Here is a 19,007-nt window from a genome sequence, read left to right as displayed (position 1 = left end):
TATGGCTGCCAGAGTGATCAGTTCACTACTAGTAATAGTGAGGTTGACACTGCTGATTCTAATGTTGCTCAAATGTTTGTGCAAGATTAGAATCCTGTACCTCACTCTCATGAAATTCAGGAAGTGAAGAAAAATGATTTTGTTGACTGTCTTCCAGAGTTAAAAAGTTTATCGTGACAATCTGCCTGTGAGATATAAAATGTTTGAATAATTAGTTACCCTTTAGAAAGTGTTTTGTATGTTTTAATTTCCAGGGCAAATGTGTTATATTTTGGGGAATATATCTTTTGTTATACTATTTGTATTGTTTTGAATATCGCACAGTGCTTGCTTGCATGACAAACTCTAGAACTTAGAGCTCCGACTCAGCAAGGTTCTATAGAATTATGTATTAAACTATATTGAACTGTTGGTGATTATACTGTGCTGCAGAAATGGTTTGTTCCTGAAATTTTGAGTATTTTCTTCATTACAATGGGGTCCTTTACACACATTATCAGTTTAAGGGGCCGCATATATGAGCATCCACTTGTCTCCAAGTAAACCCCTACAGCATTTGACTTTCAGAATAGCGAGGACGAGCAGCCACAGGCTTAGCTGGGAGCCCAACCTCAGAACTCAACAATCCACCAACATACACTGCATCTTCAATGTCCAGCTCAGTGATTGTCTCTTTAAGGAAAAGAATGTATTTCTAATCACACAGCAATGCTAAATATTACACAGTCCAACTTTGTGTGCAGGGTAATGGGTGTGGGTTTGACCCTCCATTGCTACATACTCCAAATTTCTTTGCTAATCCCAACGGGGTGACCCCTTTTAGGTTGCATCCCCTCTAGTAGTCCGGTAAAATCATGAATCAAGCTCATGTGCAGTCTTAAGTTCCTCACATGTCAAATGTGCATGGAGTTCATTGTTTTCTCAGTTCTTACCGCCTGGTGGTAATGCAGGTAGACTATAGTCTTTTCTTTGCTCCTTCGGAGTGGATCGGGCTGCCCCTTCTCACTCCAGTAGGTGGAGGCTACGATGAGTGAAGGCAGTTCTAAGGCCACTGAGAAGGCTAGCTGGAAGTCGAGTCTCCAGTCTGCCAGGCTTAGTCTTGTGGCGCAGGTGCCGTCCCAGCAGTTGCAGCTTCCTTGGGTGGCAGATAGGTTGCAGGCCCCACCTGGGCTGGCAAAAATAATTCCACCCACAATCCGGTCAATGCGCCGGTCACAACAGATGCAGCCTCAACTGAGCTAATGGCAGTTGCAGCCCTTATTGAGCTAATCCAATGATCACAGCAGATGTAAATCCGATCGGTTCAATTGCACAGTTACTTGAAGTGGGTTCTCCAGTAAACAGTTGTGAGATCAGGGAGACCCTCAGCAATGTAGGTCACTCCTAGTTTACTCAGTCGGCTGGTCCCTAGTACATGCTTGGCCTCTCTCTCTACCCACCAGACAGTGTCTTCTGCAAGACCAGACATACTCCTTCCCTCTCTCAGCCAGCAGGAAAGCTTTGAGGCAGATCCTAAGCTTTTCCAGCAGAAAGTGAGACCTCAGGAGATGTTCTCTCTCTTCTGGGAGACTGACTGTCAGGCTGAGACAAGCCCTGGTTGCACACTTGTCCTCCAGGTGGTCGGTGCAGTAATCTCTTCATGATGGACTCGAAACTGAAACAAAGAAGGGTATTTGGGTCCCACTATTCATCTTTACCAGTCCTCTGATGTGGATCTACTGTCTCAAGCGGTAGCAACGGTTTGGGCAGTTCTTCTTTCAATTGTCCTCTCCAGACTTCTCTCCATACACATCCCTTGATTACAGTGATGTTTCTCACAGCAGGCAGCACTGGGGCTGTCTCGTAACTGGAGCAGTCATAGCACAAGCACAATGTAGTATGACGTTTCTGGACACTAGTGTCATCAACCCAACTGAAACGGTAATCAGTTGTGGGGAAAATAAACGTTTCTCAACATAAACTGCAATCCCACCACTGTATTGAACCAAATGGCAGAGCACAGGGCGGTGTAATCAGCAGCCACTTGCTAACTAAAGGTTTCATGAAATTCCTAAAGGTAATTGTGGTGCCATCTGTCTCAGTGTAGTATCTGGATTGCCCCCTCCGCCACAAGAATGCAGGCAGTACACTTTCACGGTCTGGGTGAGCAGCCGTCAACCTCCATCCTGTGCTACAATAGTCCAGAGGCATCCAAAATGGACCCCACTGGCTTTAAGTACTCCGTCTCACTTACGTACACACAGACAGCCCTACTACTATACTTGTCCTACATGCACTGCACACCCGCATGTGCATACTGACGAGATGCCACTGGAACGTTCTGGGCATACATGAGATGGATGTTTGCTCCAATGTAAAAACCATCACTGGTGCAGTGCCCCTGCAAAAGAGTTAAGCAATGAGGTTAAATGTGTAGATATTGCTGGCGTCTCTTTGTTATGGTGCCAGTCTTGCAGGCAGCATAAAAAGAAAACAGTGAGGCAGATCACAAACCAGTCTGTCACTGGTCACCCCTCCTTGTGACTGCGCAGATAATTAAGGTCTTCGCTATTCCTAGAGCAGGTACATTTAATTCGAGGATCAGTATGTAAGCTGAAGATCTTTTGAAAGCAAACAAGTGAAAATTGACATGCAAATACCAAAAGGAAAGCGAAATGTTATCATGAAGTAATAAGGGTCAGGAAGTGTGTGGGTGAGTGTTGGGTGGAGGTATTGCTAGGTACAGTTAGTGAGGGGGAGAAATGAGAAAGAAGTTGGACAATGCATTTGAGCAAGAACCGCAGTGGTTCCGAACTATTTGCTTTGCCTTTAAATCTTTTATCCCTGCAAGTAATGGCATGAGTGGAAATTGTGTGTGTGTGCGTTGCCCCAGTACCATCAAAACGGATTGAGATAGTTGATAGCCTAGTTTTATGAAGAAGAGTTGTAAGTGGTCTACTTTGTAAGAATTATGCTTTTTTTTGTTTTAGGGGCAAGTGGAGGCTGAAGTTCAAGAACTCGATTTTGATAGATACACGATATTTCGACCAGCGTGAGTAGTACATTGTTACGGTTTCCGATTGCTGTGATAAAATATTCTTTCTGTTATTTGTTGGCATGTCTTAAATATTTTTATAAGGGCCGATCACCTTTCTACATCCTTTCCCCAGACCCATCACAGTTTTTGTGATTGCTGAAAAGAACATGGCACTTGAGTGCTAATAAACTGGATAACAGTAAAGGCAATAGTGCTGGCAGTAATAATAATAATAATAATGAGTCTTGTAAGAGCGCGAACAGCTACCTCACATGGAGGTGTCCCGGCGCTATGAGAACATACTAGCCATAAGTCAGGTGGCAGATCTTAGCATAGTGTAGTAAATAGCCAGGTTTTTAGCAGTCGTTTAAAACAAGTTTCAGAAGGGGCCTGTTGTAATGCAGGAGGGAGAGAGTTCCATAGCCCCGCCACATTGTCCGAGAAGGTTCTTCCACCCAGCCGCACTCTTCGTGCTCGGGGGACCACAAGCTGCACCCGCCCATTGGAGCGGAGGGTCCTCGACTGGTGATACCTAGGTAGCCTGGCTCTCAGATAATTAGGACAGATGCCATACAGGGACCTGAAGGCCAGCGTCAAGGTTTTAAACTTGATCCTACTGGCCACTGGAAGCCAGTGCAGTGCCCGAAGATGCGGAGAGACAAGGTGCTTGAAGGGAATACACCTCAACAGTCTCGCAGCCGCATTCTGCACCAACTGTAGGCGCTGGATTGAATATCGGGGAAGACCTAGATAGAGTCCGTTGGCGTAGTCCAGCCTCGATGTAACTGTGGCATGGACTACAGTCTTACGACACTCTTCTGGTAGAAGTCTCAGGATCTTGCGCAGATTCCTCAGCTTGGATAGACAGCATCCTGCTACCTGCCGAATATGAGAATCAAAAGAGAGACTGCTATCCCAGCGGACTCCCAAGTTTTTTGCGCTCTGGCTCGGCGCCGGGGACATCCCCATTTCCACCGGCCACCAAAACTCTGCAGGGGGGGCGATCCCTTGCCAAAGAAAATGACCTCTGTCTTCTCAGCATTCAATTTAAGTTTATTAGCGTTCATCCAGCTGGCCACATCTCGGAGGCACCCCTTAAAAGTTGCGAAAGCTTCTTCCGACACCTCCGAGTATGGAAACACCAGCTGGGTGTCATCCGCATAAGATATTGCCTTGACCCCCCCAGTTTGAGATGAGTGTGAACGGAGGTGCCAAGTAAACATTAAATAGAAGCGGGCTCAGGGCCGACCCCTGAGGAACGCCACATTTTATCTTGGTGGGTTTAGATACCATGCGACCCAATGCCACCTTCTGTGTTCTCAGTGATAGGTATGACTGAACCCATCCAAGTGCTTGATCTTTTAGCCCTATCTCTGCCAGGCGTTGTATGAGCCTATCATGATCCACCGTATCGAAGGCGGCCGACAGGTCCAGGAGAACCAGCATAGCTGATTCCCCTGCATCCATCGACCACTTCACAGATTCTGCCACTTCAATGAGTGCAGTCTCCGTGCTAAAGCCCGGTCTAAAGCCTGATTGAGTCTCATGTAGGACGTCATTGTCCTCAATAAATTTGTTAAGCTGGCGCTGGATTAACTTCTCGAGCATTTTTCCTGGGGCCGCCAAAAGAGAAATTGGGCGCAGGTTACCCAGGTCCAGCGGATCCCCATTTGCTTTTTTTCTTTAGTGGAAGAAGAGTGGCATGCTTCCAAGCGTCCGGGAATACTCCTGAAGTAATGGACCCATTCCAGATGGACTGAAGGGTGGGAGCCACAAATTCAGTTATAGATTTCCAAAGTTTAGGCGGGCAGGGATCATCGGGAGAGCCTGATTTACATTTTTGGAGCTCCTTGGTGACTGAGTCCAAATCTATCAGAAGGAACTGCTCGAGTGCTACCCCTGGCATTGTTTTTTTTTACTGTATCTGATTTCTCCGTCCTAACCTCCGGGCCAAAGGAGTCGTACACTTTTTGAATCTTACCCTCAAAAAACTCCGAGATACTGTTGCACAATGATGAGGATGGGGAAACCTCCCTTTCTATGCAGCTAGGTATAAAAAAGGACTGTACCACTTTAAAAACTTCCTTACTAGAGTGCTCAGCTTCTCGAATAGAGGTTGCAAAGAAGGCTTTCTTGGCCCTTCTCACTGACTTCTGCAGATTTTTTAGTGCCTCCTTATAAAGGTCCCTTTCTGCCTCTCCATACCTTACTCTCCATAGCCTCTCTAATTTTTTACATGCCTTCTTTTCGGCTCTGAGATCACTCGAGAACCAGGGGGCCGATGGGGACTCCCTTTGTGAGGTTGCATGTTTGGCGGGTGCAACTGAGTCCACCATGTTCTTGATCCAATCATTGAATAATTGCGCATCAGTGTTACTGTCAGCCGTTAAAACAGGTTTTTTCAGGCCCAGGGCCGGGCCCATTGCCGCAGGGACTAGCTTGTTCCACTGCCTTTTAATAAAAGTACATTTACTCATAGCCGGTCTAGACGTAGCTATTTCCACCGTAAAGGGAATAAGGAAATGATCAGACCAAGTCAGCGGCATGGCCGGCTCAACCTTTACAATATCCCCATTATTAATAATAAGGTCTAACATATGACTAGCGTTATGTGTAGGGCCCTCATTACAGAGCATCAAATTAGCAGTCAACAAAGTGGACAGTAAAGTTTCAGCTAGGATACAATTATCCGTACTGAAAAACCAAATATGAGGAGGGTCAAAGGGGAAATAATTTAACGACCTGTCAACTCATGCCCCTAAAGTCAAGATCAATACACAAAAAGAGTAGACCAGGTCTGTGGTGGTGTGTTGCCCTGAGTGGTGAACAAGGATCGCAGGTACATGTGTGGAGGGGTGTGTTGAGTCACACTGGGCTGAAAATTCCCATCAGACCACCCTTGTGGCGGCATATCATCATATGGGGATAGGCGGTCGCTCCGAGCACCGCCCATATCTTAACGTGACGGTGCGGCAGTCGAGAGCGGCACGCTGAGCCACAGTCATGCTCAAGGAAAGGGAATTATAAGATGAGTGCAGTGCTCTAGGAAAAGTGCTTACTAAAATTGACTACCTAAGCTAAGGGGAGTACCTGTAAAGGTTAGCGTGGGTGTCAAGATTAAAAACACGCCTAGTAGTAGATGAGTGAGACTACATATTGGCGCTGTGCCGAGTGGTCAACTAGTTTCAGCTTGACGGAGAATTGTTCCAGCTTTCATCAGGACCTAACAGGTAATAAGCTACTGCAACAGAGTATGTGAGGTGTACAAATACAAAAGAAATTATAGAAAAAATAGTAGAAAAAATACATGCAGTTTACTGAAGGAAGTCCTGTATCTCCCCACAACTTGGAACCTCAATGTCCACAGGAGACAGAAAGGAAATCTTCTTCCTGTCAGAAAAGTATAAAATATACCATGTCTCCCATTACACACATGAAACCAACTAACCCCACAAACACCATCAAAACAAGGCACACCTGCGGGAACGATTTGCGTTCCGCATAATACATAAGCATACTAGCTTCATCACACGGAGGCATTTCCTCTTAGTGATACTCACCCAGCTTTGTGTGGGTGACGGCCCCACCTCGCCCGGCAACCGCTCGGGAGAATGAGGCCCCGCTCTGATGTGTAGAAAAAAGGACACAATTAGCACACAATACTTATGTGTCCAACCTAATAGTTTTACACATACAACCCAATAGACGTGTGGTAGACTACCATCTGACCTGCCATAAACCAACCCCGTCCCTGAACTGATTACTTAAGGTGGGTACCTGGCCCTGGGAGACAGAAAGGATAAAAATAGAATAATATCCATGTCGCAGGCGACTGTACGTGTTTCTATATATAATATAATACTACGACCTGCACTGCGAGTCACATGGTGTATGGCAGCAAACAGGTTGCAGTAAACCAATTGCTGCAGCTAGCCAGAAAAGAGTCAGGTCTAAGAGCATTACCCTGGGTAAAGTAACGGTTGTTAACTACCTAATACAGGGCAGTAATACCATCGCATCTTCACCTGACTTACCTATCCGTCGGTACCTTTTGCTCTGAGTCGAGCGGAAGGGAAGGCACCTACGGAACCGCCTACTTCGTTTAAGTACCGGGGCTCTATGACTGTGAAGCCAATAGTCGTGTCCATTGTGGCCGTGCCCCAGAGAGTCAGCAAATCTCTTTTGGATTGGGGTACAAGTGTGCTCACCTGCGTGAGCTGGAAAGCGCGCAACAGACACCACAAAAACGCCAGTCCCCGCATGTCCGGCACTACTCTTGCCGCGCATGCGCAAACAATCAACTGGCCGAGAAACAGAGCTATACTACACTCTCGCGCGTGCGCCTAGCTATAGTGGAGCGCCTCACACTATGAAAATCTATAAACACATAGGTTAGCCCGCGTGAACACGTCCCTGGTAAAGTTGGAGAACAAGAGTGCTCACCTGCGTTAGCAGAGAACGGACAACAACAAGCACGGGAGCGACAGGCTCCATAAGCACAGCATTAATCCTGCCGCGCATGCGCAACAAGTAGACACTATACCCTCGCGCTAGCGGCCAACTTTTTAGGTGTGCCTTACACCATAGTAATCAATGTTATATGAATCAGCTGATCTAGATGGCATAATGGAGCACGTAATCTTGAGCTACAACTGTGCTAAACCAAATCGGTCACCTCACAGTGGTCAAACAGCAGTGGACCCCCACAACTAGCCAAAAGGTATTGTAAAAGGGGTTTACAGAATGGAATGATCCCTATACAATTCTGCAGTGTCAGATCGATCTACTGCTAATGGCAATGCTTTAGTAGTGTAAGTGGTTAAGGCCAAATGCTGAAGATAACAATCCTTATACAAAATGTATGGTTGAGGCAAAGTGCTCAGTGAGTAGGCACACGAAGCTAGAAGCACGCGGACAGCCCGGGAAGGTTGCCTAAATGCAATGGGCTAACGTGGTAGGGAACCATGGCACAGACAAATGCTCGTAATGCCAGGCCAGAAGAAATCAAAAGAAGGGAGGGATGATGGGGTCAGGCAGGCAGAGCGAGTCACACACAATTACATTGGGTGAGCTCATGATGTAAACAATGAGTTCACATCTTGGATATATAGACCCGCAACAAGAAGTTGCTCTAAATAAAGAAAAACCAAATATGAGGAGGGTCAAAGGGGAAATAATTTAACGACCTGTCAACTCATGCCCCTAAAGTCAAGATCAATACACAAAAAGAGTAGACTAGGTCTGTGGTGGTGTGTTGCCCTGAGTGGTGAACAAGGATCGCAGGTACATGTGTGGAGGGGTGTGTTGAGTCACACTGGGCTGAAAATTCCCATCAGACCACCCTTGTGGCGGCATATCATCATATGGGGATAGGCGGTCGCTCCGAGCACCGCCCAGATCTTAACGTGACGGTGCGGCAGTGGAGAGCGGCACGCTGAGCCACAGTCATGCTCAAGGAAAGGGAATTATAAGATGAGTGCAGTGCTCTAGGAAAAGTGCTTACTAAAATTGACTACCTAAGCTAAGGGGAGTACCTGTAAAGGTTAGCGTGGGTATCAAGATTAAAAACACGCCTAGTAGTAGATGAGTGAGACTATATATTGGCGCTGTGCAGAGTGGTCAACTAGTTTCAGCTTGACGGAGAATTGTTCCAGCTTTCATCAGGACCTAACAGGTAATAAGCTACTGCAACAGATAATAGTATGTACACCTCACATACTCTGTTGCAGTAGCTTATTACCTGTTAGGTCCTGATGAAAGCTGGAACAATTCTCCGTCAAGCTGAAACTAGTTGACCACTCTGCACAGCGCCAATATGTAGTCTCACTCATCTACTACTAGGCGTGTTTTTAATCTTGACACCCACGCTAACCTTTACAGGTACTCCCCTTAGCTTAGGTAGTCAATTTTAGTAAGCACTTTTCCTAGAGCACTGCACTCATCTTATAATTCCCTTTCCTTGAGCATGACTGTGGCTCAGCGTGCCGCTCTCCACTGCCGCACCGTCACGTTAAGATATGGGCGGTGCTCGGAGCGACCGCCTATCCCCATATGATGATATGCCGCCATAAGGGTGGTCTGATGGGAATTTTCAGCCCAGTGTGACTCAACACACCCCTCCACACATGTACCTGCGATCCTTGTTCACCACTCAGGGCAACACACCACCACAGACCTGGTCTACTCTTTTTGTGTATTGATCTACAATTATCCGTATCCACATGAACATTAAAATCCCCTAGAAGAAGAAAATGGGAGTGTAAGAGTGAACTCTAAATAATCATATCCAGCAATGATTCCAAGCTGGAGATAGAGCCTCCCATGGGGCGATATATTAATAACCCCGCTAGTGTGACCTGTGCGCCCATCTGGATACCAAAATGTACGCCTTCAGCTCCTGATATCTGTATAGGGGTAGATGAGGGAAGCGTAAAGACTGCCTTAATTATCACTGCTACTCCTCCTCCTTTCTTGTCCTCACCTCGATTAGCAAAACACATTTTATAGCCCGTAGGTATAGCAAGTGCAATAGCCGTCCTATTATCCTCCCTGAGCCAGGTCTCTGTTAAAAACAGAGCGTCCCACTCATGATCCTCAAGTAGCAACCAAATATCGTCCGTGTGCCTAGGCAGCGATCTGCAATTTAAAAGGGCTGCTTTAAAGCAAACGGACCTTGGCGCTATTATTTTTGCAGGTATCTCACCAGCCACCTTACTGTAGGCCCCTAGGGTAAACCCGCAGCGCTCGCATGTCTTGGGTGAAGACTTCGCTTCCAAAATCATCAAATGAGCTCTGCAGCCTTGGTCGATGTTTAACGCACACAGGTCTGCGGATGACCAGGCAATCCGGCCCCCAACAGGCACCTCCCGAGCAGCATGGCTGGCCGCGGTCGCAGTCCGATCGCGGACGGGCGCAGACAGGCTTTCCTTTGGCGCGCCTTTGGCGCACTGACGGCGCGCCCGCTGCGCCTACGGGGAAAGTACATGATTTATAAAAGGGGGCGTGGCCTGTTTAAAAGGGGGCGTGGTCAGTATCCGCTGGAAGACAGCGCAAATAGTATGTTCCCGCTGCAGCTCTTCCAATCAGCTGCGCGAGACTGCCAAAGTTTCCCAAAAGTCTTCCCAAACCAGTGCCCAGAAGGGAGAGCGAGTAAGTTAAAAGCAATTCAAAATACACAATTTTTAAAAAGCACTAATAAAGCTATCTCCCGGCTTTCCGCCTCAGGAGTTTAGTGTGTCTCTGCTGCGCGCTCGCTTTCAGCGCGATTTGAAGGTTCGGCGGGGGGCGTGGCCTGTTTAAAAGGGGGCGTGGTCAGTATCTGCTGGCCAATGGCTCCAGCGCAAATAGTATGTTCCCGCTGCAGCTCTTCCAATCAGCTGCGCGAGACTGCCAAAGTTTCCCAAAAGTCTTCCCAAACCAGTGCCCAGAAGGGAGAGCGAGTAAGTTAAAAGTAATTCAAAATACACAATTTTTAAAAAGCACTAATAAAGCTATCTCCCGGCTTTCCGCCTCAGGAGTTTAGTGTGTGCAGTGGGAGGAAATGTCATTCCATCAGTAGTACTCTGCCTGCAATGATTTTCGTAGCTGGCTTTCAGTGAAAGTGGGACTTTCCCACTGAGTCCTACTGTGGTTGGCGTATAATACCAAAAGACACAACGATGACTAGCTCCACTGTGAACAGCCTAGCAAGGCTGTCATGAAGCTGCATGTCAGGACATCATAGACCGAAATATCATCTGACATAAATATTGTATCCTAAGTATTGTTTTCAAAAATATAATTCCATTGGATCTGGATTTTCTATATGAAATCCAATGGAACACTTTTTGTACATGATATTTAAGACACTATATTGTCAGATTGGACAACTATATTCTGGTACTCCGCAGTGCCATGAGCTCAGATACAAGCAAGGACTTTGTTACATGCAACATCCACTGTTTGGTAGCAAAAACCTGTTCTAACTCATATCTACAGGACAAAACATGTCCTTGGCCCACTTTGCCTAGTGATGCATTGATATCTACGCCCCTGACAGTGAGTGATGGGTAGAAGAGGAGACGAGGTGCCCAACAAGTATATGAACGAATTGTACACTTGTATCGCATACTGCCACTCACTTGGAGCATCCTGGCGCTACTTATTTTGAGCTGATAACCCAGAAGCGCTGACTAGGTGGGAGAGTTGCAAAGTGCATCTGGGGGGGTCAGAAAAAGCCAGATTTTAACTGCTTATTAAAGAGGTCTTCGGATTCTATAAACTGAAGAGGACTGGGGAGGTGATTCCTTACATTGGACCCTAGCACTAAAAATCAAACCTAAAATATTTATAAAGCGCACGGCTACTCAATAGAGTAACCTGATGCGAACAGGTCAGAAAAACAGAAGAATCTTCGAGTGAGAAATGTAAACACCTCATTAATAAGACAAGTTTTCAACTGATGTCTAAAATACTTTGGATCCTTGAGAGCTCAGAGTCAAGAGTAAAGCATTCCAACCTATAGTAGCCATGGCTGTAAATGAAGAATCGCCCCACATTTTCTTCTTTGTCTTAGGCACAACTGTCAGTAAAGCCTCCATAGAGTGCAATGTTCTTGGAGGCTGATAGTGCAGTAACCTCTTGGACAGATAGCTGGGGCCCAGTCTATAGAAAGCTTTGTAGGCCAGTCCCATAAATATCACTCTTGCCTTGACCGTAACCAATGCTAAACTTTGAGTCCTCGGAAGTCCTCGTCCTGGGACCATCGCCCTCCGCCTGTGACGACTACTGGTGGCCCCCCGCCCTGGGCGCCACTCCCAAGCCAACAGACCACGCACGCAACCTGGGCTTCATCCTGTACTCCTCCCTCTCGATGACCAGACAAGTCAACGCCGTCTCCTCATCATGCTTCAACACCCTACGCATGCTCCGCAAGATCTTCCGATGTATCCCGACCGAAACCAGGAAGATGGTCACCCAGGCACTCGTCACCAGCCGACTGGACTACGGAAACACCCTCTACGCCGGAACCACAGCCAAGCTACAGAAAAGACTCCAATGCATCCAGAACGCCTCCGCCCGACTCATCCTTGACATCCCCCGACGCAGCCACATCTCCGGCCACCTGAAGGACCTGCACTGGCTCCCTGTCAGCAAGAGGATCACGTTCAGGCTCCTCACCCACGCACACAAATCTCTCCATGACCTGGGCCCCAAGTACCTCAACGACCCCCTGACCTTCTACACGCCCACCCGCCAGCTACGTTCTACAAGCCTCACCGCCGTACCACGCATCCGAAGAGCCACCGCCGGTGGCAGATCCTTCTCCTACCTGGCGGCCAAGACATGGAACTCCCTCCCCATCCATCTTTGGCTGGCCCAGGATCATCTCGCCTTCAGGAGACCACTCAAGACCTGGCTGTTCGAGCAATAGCGGACCCCTTCCCCAAGCGCCTTGAGACCCTACCGGGTGAGTAGTGGGCTATACAAGTGTTATGATTGATTGATTGAGTTGGGCATACACTGTGCTACTCCTTGGAATCTTGAGTAAAAGCCAAGCAGCCGCATTGTGCACCACCTGCAATCTTTTTAACAAGTACTCCGACAGGCCCACGTAGAGAGCATTTGCATAATCCAGCCGGGACGTTATCAAATAATGGATCACCAACTTTTGATTGTAAGCAAGGAGTGTAGGAAAGTTGGATCTGTGTTTAGGGTCACCCCCACTTTTTGCTTGATGTGATGCTGTTTATGACTTGTCTGACTGGGATCCTTCTAATCAGCCCCCAGTCTCTGTGCTTTCTCCCCTAAATTGGTTTTGTAAGTACTTAGGCACAGCCCAGATTGGACCCTGGTGTAACCTAATCAGTCCCTAGTATATGGTACTAAGGTACCCAGGGCATAGGTACACCAGGGGTCGGCCATGGGCTGTAGCATGTATTATGCCACCCATGGGAGACCACTTAATTTGTAACTACAGGCCTGCCTGTGTAAGCTGGTGCTGTGGAAGCCATCTTTGGGATACCAAATGCCTAAAGGTGCAGTTAAGTTGACATAAGACTCGACGTATAGATGTTTGTCCTTTTTTCTGATACTCCAGTAAAGCTGTTTTTGTAACGCAAGGCTTGCTCAAGAAAGATACGAGAACAGAGCAGGATGCTAGCTTAGCCGCAAGTATTTCAGCAGATAACATTTAGAAATATTTCTGGTATATGCTATGATATTGCTAATTAGTACATGGAAAAGTACCAAGGCTAGTACATTGCATTACAGTGGAAAGTCCCAAGATTGCCACTTGTGCACGTACTCAAGACATGTGGTCCGCAACAGTATATCTCGTACCATAAACGGTATAACGCAGTCTAGGTCTTTCTTGATTGGACAAATATTCATATGCTTAATTTGTGCTACTTGCATTATGACGCTGTTTTCTTGTGGTTTTTGTCAATGAAAGCTGTCCAACGTCACATCTTCGAATACTCAGTGGCTATGCTGACTGTCTCCGTGCTGCACGTATTTGCATTATTTGTTGGTCTCTAATAAGTTCTGTTCATCTTATGTGCTGACAGAGAGTTGGACTTGTGGTATTATTTCTATATTTTCTATTTCAGATTCCACAGTGCTAGCACCACTTAAAAAAGATATAGGGTTTACCTTTACCTTTATCTAAGGTCCCTGCACCTGAAACCTATAAGTCATCCCTAAAGCAGGACTGACAATCCTGAAGTAAGGGTGCTTGGTCCGAAGTGTGAGGGTGCCCCCGCATGAACAGAACACCCCTACAGCCCATGGAGTCCACTCCACGGGTTGTAAGTGAGACAGCCACATGACATATAGTGGGACACCGCATCATTTCACGAACATCTCAAAATTGGCTGTAACGAATCCTGTCATGTTTGTTATCAAACATGTTTTAATCTTACCCTCACACAGTAAACCGTGTGGGAGGTTTGATTCCATGCACCATAAAGCTCCTTTGGGAGGCCCTCAGTGCTCCCGGTACTAGTCTGCCAGACCCGGACAGCAAGCCAGGGCTGCTGCCGGCTGGACACACGTTTCTGCCTTCCTGCTGCTGAGCCAAGCTCAGGCAGGGGAAGGCAGAACAATAGATATCTTGTCACAGGGAGATGTGACTACCTCCGAGATGGGGTTTAGTTTATTGGGGCAGAGTGGCCACATAGTCTGCGTGCAGGGCACGCTTGGTGCCCTCCATGCATAGTCTAGATCAGGGAGCTGTTGACTCCTTCTCTAGCTCGAACCTGGACAGTATCCTCCCCCTTGTCCAGCCCCTCCTTAGGGAGGGACTTGTGTATCGTTCCAACCCTTCCTTTAGGGTATTTAAGGGCTTGCCTGAGGGTTGGTCCTTAGATTTGTCGTGGGATAAGATACATTTTTAGACCCCACTTCTTCAACCGTCTGGGCACTTTTGACTTCGCTAGACTTTGCTCTGGGCATCATCGCTGCAACTAGGAAGACTCCTGCTGCTCCTGATCTCGTCGCCCTGCTGGTCTGCTGCAATGTCTGTGCCTGCGCACCATACAGGAACCTTCCAAGGCCTGTGGACATCCAAGACACCTGAAGGAATCTCCCTTAAAGTGAAGGAATCCCTTCCCTGCATCTGCAGGCACCACAGCTACGCTGACCGGTCTACTGATCCTGGGCTTCAATGGACTCCAAAAGGTGCAGCAACACAGGTGGTGGTTCTTCTCATCCCTTGAGGCCTGCCCTGTCCTCTCACCAAGTTTGAGGCCAGTGTCCCTCGTCGGACGCGCAGGATCCAAACTCCTGTGCACTGTTGATTTACAGTTGCCAAGGTCTGTTGGCTTCCTTCCACCAAGAACTTTGGGCTCCAAGTAGCACCAACCTCAAGCATCTCCAGTGACCAAGATCTTCGTCTTCATCACAACACTTGCAACGTGGGCTTGCATCTTTGGTGAGCTGTTTGAGGTCCTCTCGCGACTCTAGTGCCACCAGCCTGTGGGTCCTCTTGAGGCTCCTCTTTGAATCCCTTGGGCTGCCATGATTGCTCAAAGCCTGACCTGACTCCCCTGCTAGTGGTGAGTCTCCTGGACCTTGCTGGTCCCGACATTGCACCTTCTTAAACTTACACATGGTTTGCAGTTGCCATGGGTTGTTGGTGCTTCCGACAAACATGGCCCCTCAACTCTCGACATCAGACGTGGGACAGCTCGTATCCGGCTCCTGGTCATCCACAGCATCACCTGGTCTGCACAGCTGCAGTTTAAAGTTCACTATTCGCTTCCTTACAACACTCTACATCGGTGGGCATTCGCCTTCTGTGCCTTCCCGCTCACTACTGAGTGGCATAGACTGTCCCCTCTGCTTGCAGGTTCTTCACATCTTGAATCTACATTTGGGTTCCACTGGACACTTTTACCTTCTCCAGCAGCGGCATCTTTCTGAAGCCCTCCATTGAGTTTGATGGCGGTTTCCGACGTCACTTCACACTTATGCACCCGGCTTCCGTGGTGCAGGTATCCTGGTTGCTAAGGTATCCACAGGTGAGGTGGCTCTCCAACCTTCTGTCTTCCACGGGGTTTCTATAGGGGCCTCCTGGAAGGGTCCTTCTTTAAAATTGCAACTGCATCTTACCCATTGACTTTCATTGAGCCCACGGTTGTGTTCCCACTCTGCACACAGCCTCCGTGGGGCTCCTGGTTACTTACCTTGGGTGGTTCCTTGGGTCTCCAGCACTTCTATGTCTTCTGGGTATAGTCTTGATCTGAGTCGTGGTTCACATACCACTATTTTAATATATGGTCTGGTTTCCCCCCCCCCCCCCCACTCCCCCCCCCCCCCTGTTGGCCACAGTGTGTTTCGTGCTACTTATCTGTTTCTATTGCAAAGTATTGTTTGCATTGTGTATATCTCTGGCTAGGAGATATCTGTATGTGTTAGTGAGTGTCTTAAAATTAATACATATTTTATAAATGCACTGTGTGATTCTTTTTCACTTATTTATACTATAAGATTATATTCTGGTAAAACAAGCTGCTTTACACTCCTTCTGGACTAAGCCTGAAGGCTGCTCTCCACAGTTACCACTTAGAGAGCTTTCTAAGGTTGTCTAAGACCTCTAAAATCACCATAAGGGCTGTCTGGACTTGCATAAGTGTACACCATATACCAAGCCAGCTTCTCACATTGGTGTGTAGCAGTTGGAATTCAAGCCTGCATTGTTTTACCAGATAATATTGGTGTGGCCCAATTTAAAAACCATCACTAATTGTAGGCACATGTAATACAGATTAGTAGAAGTATGTTATACTGAATTTAGGGTTGGGTAGTTAAGGGTATAGCCGACCCCTTTCTCCAACCTCTGGGAGTTTTGTTTCCACTAGCGTAGGTAGGTGCAACACCACACTACACCTAGAACCATGTCTTTAGTTGGGGATGCTAGTGTATCCCAGTCTGCTAAGTACAGTGGTCTAAAGTTCCAGGAACCAAGGACCCTGTGTAGTCTTAGAGAGATGAAGACCGGTGGCAACCCCACTATTAAGCTGCTCTGAGAGTTGCTGCATAAGGGTGATGGTTATCCTGTGAGGGCAGAAGAACAGGAACATATGGGTGGGGATACTCCTGAAGAGGGAGCTTCAGGAGCTCTTCCTGATTATCCCAATTCTGAGTATGGGCAGGAGGACTCAAACGATTCCAACCTGTCAAACTCTGATCCCTCAGGGCACAGTGCAGATGGAACAGAGGTGACTCCCTTGTTCCTCCTGGGAGGGTTCATAGTAGACTTTGGAGACCTAGATCCTCCTCTAGAGAATCCAATGCTTCAGGACATTGTATCTAGTAAGAGGGACAACTCTTTTGGCAGGGAGTACCAACTGCTTGAACTTGAGAAAGCTAGGTTTAGGCTCAGAAGAGATCAGTTGGCCCTTGACAAAGCATCCATAGAAGTCCCAAAAGTAATGAACAAATTGGGACTAGAGTCCCATGGTGGCAGCAGATGTCCCTAGAATCAGGGAAACTTCTTTTGATAATAAGAACCTGAGCAGTATAGTCCCTCCTTACCAGGAAGGGGATTAGATCCATAATTGGATCACTGCTTTGGAGTGTGGCCTGTAAAGTTAAAAGGGTTCCTCAAGCAGTGGGCAGCTATGCTGTGGCACTCCTTTGCTAACAAAGGTAGAGTTAAGCTCCTCGCTGTTAGAGAAGAGGACACTGACAATTACTCAGTGCTGAAGAGTGCTCTCATAGATGGGTTTGGCTTAACCACTGAACAGTATAGGATTAAGTTCAAAGACACCCAGAAAGCACAGTCCCTGGGCTGAGTGGATTTTGTAGACAGTGCGATTAAGGCTATGGAAGGCTGGCCTCATGGAAGCAAGTTACGGGACTATGAGGGATTGTACAGTTGGATTATGAGGAAGCACATCCTTAACTGTCAGAATCTGCTTTTGTATCAGTACCTGGTGGACTCAGATCTGACTTCTCCCCAAGAATTGGGAAAGAAGGCAGATTAGGGGGTCAGAACCAGGGTTAAGCAGAAAAAACATGGTAATGGAGGTGACCAGAAGAAGCAAGAGTCTTCTAAATCTCATGATAAGGTTTCGGACAAGGGCATAGATAAGAGGGTCTTCTCAAGGCCACCAAAAACCTGCATCTGGGGGTGAGTCCCAAAATTCCTAGAAAGGCAAAAACAAACCTTGATGCTACCTTTGTAAGGTGAAGACCCTTTCACAAGGGATGCTGATTGTCAAAGGCCAAGGAGACTACTACTACCACTGCCTCTAAGGGACCTGCTCCCCCTAGCAAAAATGCAAGTGGTAGTACAGCATCCAAGGGATTCGTGGGGTTAACATTGGGTTCTGAGAAGAGTTCTGACTTAGTCAGAACTCCAGCTCAGGCTGTTTTAGTCTGTGATGGTGGCATAAATCTTGCCACCTTACTAGTCAGTCCCACTAACCTGGATAAGTACAGACAACAGCCTTTGATAAATGGAAACATGGCAATGGCCTACAGGGGCCAGTGTCAATATGGTGACAGAGAATCTTGTGTCTCCTGAGCAGATCTTACGTGGACAAATGTCCCAAGTACCCAACGCTAGCAATGTCAGGACTGACCATTCCTTGGCAGTTGTGAACCTCAGCTGGGGGAGGGGTAACTGGACCTAAGAGGGTTGTAGTATCTCCAGACCTACCTGTAGATTGTTTGTTGGGCAATGATCAAGAAACAGCTTGATTTGAAGTGGAGGTACGGACTCATGCATAGATGATGGCATCTCTGGCAGTGTGTTTGCTGTCACCAGGGCTCAGGCCAAACAGCTCACCACTGAAAAAGCACTAGATCCTTAAAAAAATGGACCAGGTGCTTCCCAAGAGAAGGAGCAGGAAGGGTAAGGAATTGCCCTCCTCACAAACTCAGTGAACATCAATCTCCTGAGGTAGATGATCTTTAGCCCCTGTGAATGAACTGTCCCAGAGAAGCTTGGGCCTGACCAGGTAGGGTTCTTGGGGGCCGGGTACCCTTCCAGGGCAGATTTGAGTTTGGGCAGCAGTCGTGGCCCTCTCTTGAACCCCTCTGACAGAAAGCTGCAGCTGAGGAAGCAGGGAAGATCGGGGGGTCCCATAGAATGTATTGGGAAGAGGGTCTCTTGTACTGTGAGGGTAGAGACCCCCAGCCTGGTGCCATCAGGAGGTTGGTAATACCCCAGAAATGTTCTTCTTTCTCTGGCACATGATATTCTTCTTGCAGGACTCTTAGGGTAAAGCAAGACTTGGGGCAGGCTTGTCCCTCACTTTCACTGGCCTCATAGGTCTGAAGACACAAAGGAGTTTTGTCGCTCCTGTGCCACTTGCCAAACCAGGAGTAAGGCAGGTGGAACAACAAATGCCCCCTTAATCCCACTTGTTGGGGTTCCCTTTGAGAGGGTAGGGATTGACATTGTTGGTCCCTTGAACGCTCCAACTGCAGTTATATACTATACTAGTGCCACTTCGTACCCAGAGGACATTCCCCTTAGAACCACTATAGCTCTTGTAGTGGC

The 19,007-nt window shown here is 47.5% G+C and overlaps 1 protein-coding gene across 2 annotated transcripts in view; it reads left to right on the top strand.

Moving 5' to 3' along the window:
* HTATIP2 (HIV-1 Tat interactive protein 2) overlaps positions 1-19,007 on the top strand; it is a 216,525-nt gene that overhangs the window by 173,535 nt on the left and 23,983 nt on the right. For both annotated transcript variants that reach the window (XM_086950426.1, XM_086950425.1), the window contains exon 5: positions 2,970-3,031. In XM_086950426.1, coding sequence (XP_086806552.1) covers positions 2,970-3,031 — 62 coding nt within the window. The remainder of the gene's footprint in view (positions 1-2,969; positions 3,032-19,007) is intronic.

Source organism: Lissotriton vulgaris, unplaced genomic scaffold, assembly GCF_964263255.1.
Source record: "Lissotriton vulgaris unplaced genomic scaffold, aLisVul1.2 SCAFFOLD_411, whole genome shotgun sequence".
NCBI classification, from domain to species: Eukaryota; Metazoa; Chordata; class Amphibia; order Caudata; family Salamandridae; genus Lissotriton; species Lissotriton vulgaris.
The sequence above is the reverse complement of the archived record's forward strand: the minus strand, read 5'-3'. Positions and strand labels throughout refer to the sequence as shown.